Source organism: Gavialis gangeticus, unplaced genomic scaffold (genome assembly GCF_001723915.1).
Source record: "Gavialis gangeticus isolate Ggan-Ray unplaced genomic scaffold, GavGan_comp1, whole genome shotgun sequence".
NCBI lineage: Eukaryota > Metazoa > Chordata > Crocodylia > Gavialidae > Gavialis > Gavialis gangeticus.
Window position 1 is genome coordinate 65,693,465 of NW_017729024.1, and position 9,858 is coordinate 65,703,322.

Genomic DNA, 9,858 nt, shown 5'->3' on the forward strand with positions numbered 1-9,858 from the left:
TCTAGCATGTTATAATCTGTCATGCGATACATGTAATATTTTAAGAGCGTGCATTTACAACAGGATTCATTTAGAAACCTTGAATTCAACTTTAGAATTTTTCAATACATTAAAAAAAATTATACAGTTAGAAAGTAGAAAGAATTAACATAGCTTTGAATAGAGAAATAACTGAATAGCTTTATATGCTTGAAGTTAGAGCAAAATTTCAGGGAAAGAAAGTCCATGTCATCCACAAAGTATTTCAGAGTTAACAAACCAGATTTTATCATTCTTAGGTTTTTCTATTTTACAGTTAGCAAATTAGATTAAAATATTCTGAGGTATTTTATTCTCCCTAAACAACAGATGAACAGAATTTTTTCTGGGTAACACCTATTTTTTCAAAATTCATCATGATGTAGGAAAGTCAGGCAGGTCTTACTGCAGGTTTTATTTCACTTTAAATCTCCAGAAAAAATAATTTTCCCCTTAAGGGTCAACTTAAAAAAAATCTACCTCTATATCTTTTCTTTTTTCTCCCGTTTATAACGACCGTTCATACAAGTACAGGATCTATGACGTTACAAATAATTAGTATAAAGCTGACATTGTCAAAAAAAGGAAAAAAGTTAGACAAGGACTGAAAAAAATGCAAAGTAGATTAAACAAAAAAGGAGATTCTGTTTAAATCATGTGACCTCGCAAATCTTATGAAAAGTAAAGAAAAAAACTTAAGTAGCATAAAACATCATTTGAAGTATTCCAGCAAATCAGTCATTTTTAAAATTGTATTATCCCTTTTGTCCAGATCTCCTTAAAGTAGCATATTTCACAATATAGTCTCAATTTGTATAAACTTTCCATAATTTAGCACATCTTTTTAAAGAGATGAAACATTTTTATATTTAAGGTATGAGGGAAGAATACCATAGGAGAACATCATCAGAAAAAAAGAGCCCATATATATCCTTTTAGTTAAATTTAATTTGCCAGATAGAAGTTATCTATGTACAATCAGTGTGCATTGTAACAATTTCTATTAATAAAGTCATTCAAATCTTCTAAAATATTAACTGGCTGCATAGCACATTTGACATTATTGCCCAAGTTGAAAAGGGAAAACAAATGGATTTACAGTAAATTTTGGCTGATTTGGATTCTGAAGTGTTCATGTAGTGAACGGTCCTTCTTTTAAAACCAATGCACCTGAAAAACGTTTCAGAGCACAGTTTAGTTGTATATTTCTCACCATTTCATTACACCAATCACAACATTGACAGTTTTTAATAGAAAAAAAACAAAACGTGTATCTAATAGAAGTATCCAATAAAAAAGGAGCACTAAATGGAACAACATGTTCCCTTTCCCCATTTTTTACATTCTGAACAGCGATTCCGTCAAGATACTTTATTAAAAAGTGTAATACACTGATTTTTGTTTTATACTTGTGACAAGAAGGCCTGAGTTGGAGGGGAAAGGAACAGTCAAAAAAAGTCTGAGAGGGGAAAAAAGCTCATTTAATTAATTTACAATAATTTACAGCCGTTTTTTGTAAAAAGGCATTACAATTGATCACAAACAGGAGAAATCCTGGCTATTTTACAGTTATAGGTACAGAATTTAAATATTCAAGCTTGTGATGAAAAGCGGCAAGGTGGTCGCAGTGTACAATGTAAACAAGTAGCTTTGGAAAGTGAACAAAGTCCTTGAGAGTTCTTTACTAAGAAAACAACAAACTCCTCATTCCTTCCTGAAACATGATCACAGGTCAGTGTGTAAAAGTTCATTTACAAACATAATTTAAACTGTGTTCAGCCTAAAACCACTTTGACATGAAGAGTTTTTATAATAAGATCCAGTCTGAATGGGGCAGTGTTGAGGTCCCTGTAAAAGTAAACATCTTCCATTTCTTAAAAAAAAGTGCCACAACATTTGCAGCACAGTGCAGCATAAACTTTTAAATACAAAAATATTTTTTTCTTCTGTTGGGATAATAGACCTTGCATCCTGGAAAGAAGTAACAATACTGCTACTGATAGTATATCCAGTCCATATCTTTCAAGTCATGTAAGGCAATTACTGTGTTAGTTTACTGTATATGGCTAAAAGAAGGTCCACAAAATGTCAGTCTCTGTTATGTTTTCCGGCTACTCCATGTATGTTCTGGTGTACTTTTGTGGTCGGATGAGTGTTCAAATGGAGATCTGTGTCCTAAGGGAGATCTTGAGCCATAAGGAGACCTCTGATCTAGTGGTGACCTAGGGCCGCTACTGGAAGCTCTATGGTCCATTTGCCAGTCTGAGTGGTACCTATAATCCCTGGACGATTTATGATGGCCATAATCTGAAGTGGATCGGTGATCCGAGTGTATTCTGTGGTCTGAATGGGAACGGTGATCGGAATGAGACCGGCTGTCCTTTAAATTTCCTTCCAGATTTGACCTGTGATCTCTACTTCTGTGGTCATCCAGCTTTCTATGTTTACTATCACTGTAGTATCTGAAAGATAAAATTATGATTTTGGTAATAAGTAAGAACTAAAATGGAATCAACCCATTAAAATTATATCAAGAGCTTTTTCTTTTTACATTCTGTATTACACAGAAAGATACTTTGTGCTCAGAAACTTGTATTTCTTTATATTTGGTGTTTGTCAGAAGAACCATGGTTGTCAGAAGTAAAATAAAATATAGGCTTTTTTATAGATTCCACCAAACAAAAATAAGCATTCCAAAGCAGAGTTTCCAAAACGTTTGGTGACTTTCGTTCCACAAAATCATGCCTCAACATATTTTAGTTGACATATTATTACTGAAAAATCTTCATTAATTATAATTGCAAAGCAATCCCCATCTCTGTCCTTTTACTAAATTTTTTATATATACACATATATACACACATATATATATATACACACATATATATATATATATATATAAAAAAAAATCGGATTGCCTAATTAGAAACAGCATCTTTAATGCATGGTTTCCATGGTCAGCCATCTGGTCTTAAAACATTTTTAGGCTCAGAGTATTCCCTCTTTACCTGATAAATGGGCTTTCCACCCCTTGTAACCAACTTATTACCCATCTTACTAGTTTTTGTATATGTGTAATATCATATACAACGTGGTCAGTGTTTTTCCAAAAGAAATGATATAGTATCACTGGATAATATCACTGCCCAAACAACGGCACAGAGAAAGACACAGTCAAGAGCAGAATTCATGTTGGAGGATTCTGATGTGTGGATGTATGAGACAACTTCTGTATTCCAGGTTTGAGCCCAAAATAACTAGTTTCAAAGTGCTGACTAGCTACGCTTTTGCAAAATGAGGATAACGTAAGTATACATGCACAACACCGTCAATCAGACAAGACATCCTGTATATAGGATGGAAAAAGCTGCACATCAAGAGGAACTTAAACATTAAGAAGGGTGAAGATCTTGGGAATTAGGTCAGGAAGGGTAAGGCGGCACACTGAGTAAGATTCTATATGAATCCACTGAATTTGAACTTAACTATATTTCTACAATATCTTATGTGAATATATAAATTCACTATATGTCTACAATATGGCTAAAACTAAATTTATTAGCCATGAGCTGCAGACTCAACTGAAATGCACATAATAATTCCCCAGAAACAAACACATGACAAATATGGGAGAAAAGAAGCCGAAAGCTTTTCAATGGATTAAGGACAAAACTTACCTGTTATCCTGTTTGTAGTGATCCCAATCCCTGTGATCTTTCCCATTGCTGAAGGCAGAATAGGGCCTTTTCCTAGAGTCACTTTTTTTGTAAGCATCTCCCTGATGTCTGTCTTTGTGATGATCATGATATTGTGACAAATGTCTGTCAGAGGAATAACTGTCCCTGCTGCTGTCATCATGGTTTGTATTCTCTTTCAATCGTTCAACATCTGTTTAATAAAAGCAGAGAACAATGTTGAACTGTGCATTTTTGTGTAGGGGAATGTCACGTTACACCATTTCCAATTGAAATGCATTTCAACCTGTAAGATTTAACTCTGTATGAAAGAAATATTGGGTGCATCTACACATGCAATTAGTGCACAGCAATAAACCCCAGTGCAGTTCACACTAGAGTTTATTTCTCTTGGGCGCAGTGTTTACACACTTGCCCGGGACCACAGCACGTTGAGCCAGGTGGAGCAGCCCCCGGGCTGGCATGGTGTCTGAGGGGGTCAGCCTGCCAGCCTGGGGCTGCTCTGCCACAGCTCAGTGTTCTGTGGAGGAACTGGCTGGAGCATGAGGGTCCTATAGTGCAGGGCTAGCTGGCAGGCAGCCCCTGCACTGTAGCATCCTTGTGCCTCAGCCAGCCATGGTCACTATCTACATGTGCATTTTGGTGCATGCAACTACTCTGCTGTAGGACAGTATTTGTCCTGGACTGTACTATCCTAGAGAAGAGTTAATTAAATTCACTGCACCCTAATACAGGTGTACACAGATGATGACATGGAGCCAATTAGTCAGCACCACAGAAAAAGGGATATGTAGACGCACCCACTGTGATTTAAATGTGAACCAGCTGAAAGATACATGGAGCAAACATGAGCGAAATGTGAGATGAGGCAAGTCAAACGAAACAAGGCCAGAAATGTAAAGGTGTGAGGGAGAGGGGTTAGGTAAGACATAAAAATCAAGGAAAGGAAGTTCATTTTGACTCAAGGACAGAGCAGTTTCAAACAGAACGGGTCAAAAGTTTGCCTTTAGCAGTGTAATTTTGGCAAAAAACTGTTAGGAGAGCACAGAGTGGTACTGTAATCAAGGAAATGTTTAAGGCATGAGTAAGTGGTTTGAAAATGCAATAATGGATTAAAATACATTGAAATATATTTTAACAAAAAGGATTCCAAAATTATCTTTGAATTTCAGTTTGTCATTGATTTTACTAACTCTCAAAGTACAAGCTGGAGATTCATGTGAATCTCTCTCTCTGCATGTTGAAACTTAGTGCCACAGGAATTTTAGGAAGCTTCAATTATTACATAGTTTGTTTTTATTTTATACACTCATCTAAAACACTCTGGCATACTAGTACATGCAAGACTTTTTACCTGGATTTCTAATCACGTGTGTATTTACATTGCTGCCAATATTCTGGTCACTGTGTTGCTAAAAGACATAAGTAAAAAAAATGGCATTGTTAAATCTCAAAATTACATCAGATAGTTACATGTTAAAAATATTTCAACTGTGAAAAAGACTTTGTTTACTACCGACGCACAAAAATTTATCCCTTAAGCCAGATAACATCAGAATCCACTAAGATTTTACCCTCATAGAATAATGTCAATACCTACAAAAACCTCTTTTCAGAATGTTTCTACATATGAGACCATACACTACCTGAGATTCTTGGCGTTTTTTGATTGCATGTTTATACAGTTTGTGCAGCTTTCTGGCATCAAATTCTGTAAACTTAGATACGAAAATCCACAAGTTTCTAGAAAAAAGGAAATAATGAGGTCAGCATTCCTCTTTACACTGATTTTCCTTCTTGCCATTTCATAGAATGAGCTTAATACACTGCTATTTTATCTCAGAGATACCTTGGTGCACTCAAGCCAATGCAGGCCCTACCACCAGCCATATAGTTATGATAACTGAGCAAAAAAATACTTAATTTTGCATAATTTTTTCAAGTTCTGAAGCCTGAAATATTAAAAGGTTATTCATTTTGTTCTTATTCATAGATTGTAGAGTCAGAAGGGACCCCGAAGGATCATCGTGTCTGACTCCCTGCCCCAGTAATGACACATTCTCCTATTTCACTTACAAGAAATACAGAATTACTTACTTCCTCCATTGTTTAATTTGATCAGGATCTGTGTATTCTTTTAGACACTCAGTGATGCGATCCCCAATGCAGCTACCTACTTAAGGAATCTAAGATGGGGCCGTATGTGTTTTTTGTTTTAAAAGTAGATTTGATTTGAAGAATTCTTGATTAGTCAAGAAACCCTGTAGTCTATTGAAGACATTCTGCTTCTCCATTATGTGGGTGAAAAGAAATTAAGCAGGTGCTCCTATGTGGGAAAGCAAGTCTGAAACCCTACTGATTCAAGGGAATGAGGAAAGGGAACTTTCTTGCTGGTGCCCCTGATCAGCTTTCTAAGCTAAGACTGCAATGAAGAACGTTTTTACTGAGAGAAAAATTTGGAAGACAGGGAGTACATGGTAGTGGCATTACCATGTCTGGAACTAACTTCTTTTAGGAGGAAATAATGAGGGCAGCCCAAATTTATGGCCAATGTTTGAAGTTCAGAAACGTGTGTTCATTACTAAATATGATGTTTCTTCAGAACTTTTTTTTCCCTGAAACTGATTCTATATACCCATGATTTAGAGATTTGTATCTGTAGACACAACTCGGATAAAATCTCGGTAGCTGCTTACAGACGTTTAAAATAAATAAAGAAAAAAATAAAATAGATTCTTTAAGATTGGTGTGCCCCTGTGCTGAGGTCAGTACATATCCAAAGCAGCATTGTGTTAGTCGGACCTGGCTCGCCCAATGTCTGTATAGATCAGGTGCTTTAACTAGGCCTTTTTTGGTGCTTTTATCTAATAGTTGATTGAATAAGCTTTTGATAAAAGTGCCAAAAAGTCCCGCTGAAGCATTCGATTTATACAGACGCTGCATAAAAAGGTCAAACTAACACGCTACTTATTCAGGTAAAGCACTTTTTTTCGTTCACGTTCAGCAGCAGGCAGAGGCATAATTGTTGGAAAGCTAAAAATGGGTATTTACTGATTATCTAATACGAAATAAGGAAGTTTGTCTTTGTGTCCAATGAAAAGTTGACTGGAATTTGCAGTGCTACCGAGTAATTATAAAACCATCTTATAAGCATAATCTGTGTGTCATAGATTGGTAACACTTCCTAAAAAGTTCCCAGTAGTAAGGTGTTTGACGACCTCAGATGGATAACCTTAAATACTAGAACATAATGGTCTACTTAGGTGGTAAGCATTCTGGGGAATGGAACTTACTTTCTCATTTGTATTTAAAAGCCTAATAAAATGCTGGAATAAAGTAAATAAACACAGTAGAGGCATTTGTAGGCTAACAACTGCTTTTGGGGAAGTTGCAGCATTCAAGGTAAAGTTTCTAGAAGACCTGGAATTACATAACAAGTCTTCCTTTCACTGGACTAGAACTAATTTGACTAGTTTTCTTTAGAAATTTATCTATATAAACTTCTGAGATAAACTGAAAAGTACTACCCCTATTTTTAACTTGGCAGAATTATGATAAAATCTTTGGTTTATAACTGTACAAAAACAATCTCCAGAAATTGTTTCTGGTAGTCATCTTAACTTTTACTTTATATTAAAATATATTAATTGTAAAGTGTATTTACCAGATGGCACTACAATAAACACAAAAATAAATTAATTTCTGCAACTCAATCAAATCATGCTAATTTAATAAACAAAATTCAAAATGGCTCTGAGAAAATGAAAAAAATAATCAAGAATAAAATTTAGAAGCTACCTTGGTTTTGAGAAGTTAACACTCAGAGCATCTACAAATTAATATTAATTACTCAGGAATTTGTTCTGTTGTTCACTTCATTTTTGTTTTTAAGAAGAGAAAGAGAGAATAAAGAGAATCTACCTAGTTAGCCAACTACAGTTTACAGTACCAGACAAGTCCAGCGTGTCAACAGCTAAGACTCCAATTTCAAAGTCCAAAGGAAATTTATAATTATTTTGTTACATGTCCTCAGGTGGCATTTGAAAATGTTAAAAAATAGATACAAGTCATAAACTAGCAAAAATGTATGGAAATGTTTTTAAACAACAGAAGTAATGATGCATTCTCTTATTTCACTTACAAGAAATATAAAATTACTTACTTCCTCCATTGTTTAATTTGATCAGGATTTGTGTATTCTTTTAGACACTCAGTGATGTGATCCCCAATTTTGATCAAACACTGTCTAGTATGCTCCAGCTGTTCCCTTTCTGAAAGGCCTTTCTCTGGTCTGTCTAGCTGCTTCAGTGCTGCTTTGACAGGCCTCATTCTTTCTTTACACTGAAAAACAGAAAAAGGTGTATACAAGTCAAGGAAAAAGCCACACTGAATTCTAAAACATGACCCACCCCTCACTGTAATATTTATATAGGCAGGAACACTGCTATTATAAGCCAAATGAAACACATGTCTTTGCTCACAGCTCTTAAAACTCCTTTTTATTACAATTTTCTTTTGGAAAATGAATAATTTAAATCCAGTTGGAAATTAGTTTCTCTATTAAAGCATTATACCATATGTAACTAAGTTGCTCAACTTTAAGAACATACAGGTTTAATTTATGAGATGTTCTTAGAAACAGATTACATATGGATACCATAATTTTGAATATCAAAATCCAAATCTGCTGTTTTGCTTAACTTTCACTACAAATGCAAAACACAAGACTTACGATACAAGTACTATGAAAAACACATAAATTGAACATGGAGATCATAAATGGAAGTGCTTGATAAAATCTAGAATAGATCTGAAGCCTAGTGGATGACATGCTGCTTAGGAAATGATCTACATTTGGAATTTAGAAGAGAATGTGTTGGGTCTTTGTTTAAAGGTGTATTTACACTGCAGTTGGTATTGTGATCACATCTCAGGCAGATGCACCAAAACAAGTTCTTACCAAGACAACTTGGGGATGGGTACTGCTAACAGTATAGCTGTGGTAGCATGAAGCTCAGTGCAGGCTAATCGCACTACTTAACTGCTTACCAGATTTTGCAGCCAGCTCCCAAGTTCTGTAGTACCACAGCTTGCTTATTTAAAACTAGTTCAGGTACATTTACATGAATGAAAGCAGTCACTATTCCAACATGCAGAGATACACTAAGTACATTCACATTTGGGGACTAGCCTATGCATAACTAAAGCTTTGGCTTCTTGTACTAAACTAAATATTATTGGTAAAAAGAAAAGGTTATGAAAATCACGTCTGACACCTTGTAATCAATGACTCTATGATTATCATTCTTCATTTTCCTGTTATTAGTCTTTGTATTGCAATATTATTATTCTCTTGTACTTCTAGGAGTCCCCAGCACTGTACAAGCACAAAAATTAATCCTTTTTATTTCAAAGAAACACTGTTTTGTCACAACTCAAGCTGGACTGACCTTAGTGCTGAAGAAGAGAAATCCTACCTGTGCATAAACCATGGCATGCTATTTTAACCTTGAGCCCTTTCCCTGGCAGAAAATACATTTGAGAACTGTCAGAAGCGGTGACAGGTATTTCATTCCACTGCTCTAAAGACAGCAGCACACATGGAACTTTTTAAAGAATTCTGCTTTTACCATTTGACTTGTTCCGTCATCCGGGAGAAAAGGAAACATCTACAGAGAGACTGTCTGGTAGTGGGTCCCATATTATGTCAAAGGAAGAGTGAACATAATTTTCCTATTTTTGCCAACAAATCAATCATTAAAAATCAGGGTAGACACAGAACTGGAAAATGCCACTCTCTTTACACCAGCAAGCGCAGAACTGGCTTGAGGATGCCAGCTCTGAGATCTGGAGCTCTGCACATATGACTAAACTGTCTGTGATATTAGCAGGAAAAGGAAAGAACTGAGGGAGAAAACTGAATCAAGAAATGTCAATATAGAAAAGATCTTACTTTTAAGACTTGAATACCTCAAATATTGGAGAAAAGTTATACTGAAATTACTGAAACTCTAATTTTCATTTAATAATCAATTCTGATCTAAAAACATGCTACCAGTTTATTATATTGTACAAAAAGCACTTGTTTGCTCTTATATTATTTCTCCCAAATATTTTTCAATGTTCTTGGAAAATTATGTATGCT

General features: G+C 35.2%; 1 protein-coding gene across 1 annotated transcript in view; it reads right to left on the reverse strand.

The window, feature by feature from the left end:
* Nucleotides 1-948: 948 nt before the first annotated feature.
* CHD1 (chromodomain helicase DNA binding protein 1) overlaps nt 949-9,858 on the reverse strand; it is a 74,369-nt gene continuing 65,459 nt past the window's right edge. Inside the window, exons 32-36 of the mRNA XM_019518215.1 lie at nt 7,876-8,054; nt 5,360-5,456; nt 5,068-5,125; nt 3,696-3,906; nt 949-2,480 (exon numbers count right to left, since the gene is read on the reverse strand). Of these exons, the coding sequence (XP_019373760.1) occupies nt 2,117-2,480; nt 3,696-3,906; nt 5,068-5,125; nt 5,360-5,456; nt 7,876-8,054 (909 nt within the window). The 3' untranslated portion in view covers nt 949-2,116. The remainder of the gene's footprint in view (nt 2,481-3,695; nt 3,907-5,067; nt 5,126-5,359; nt 5,457-7,875; nt 8,055-9,858) is intronic.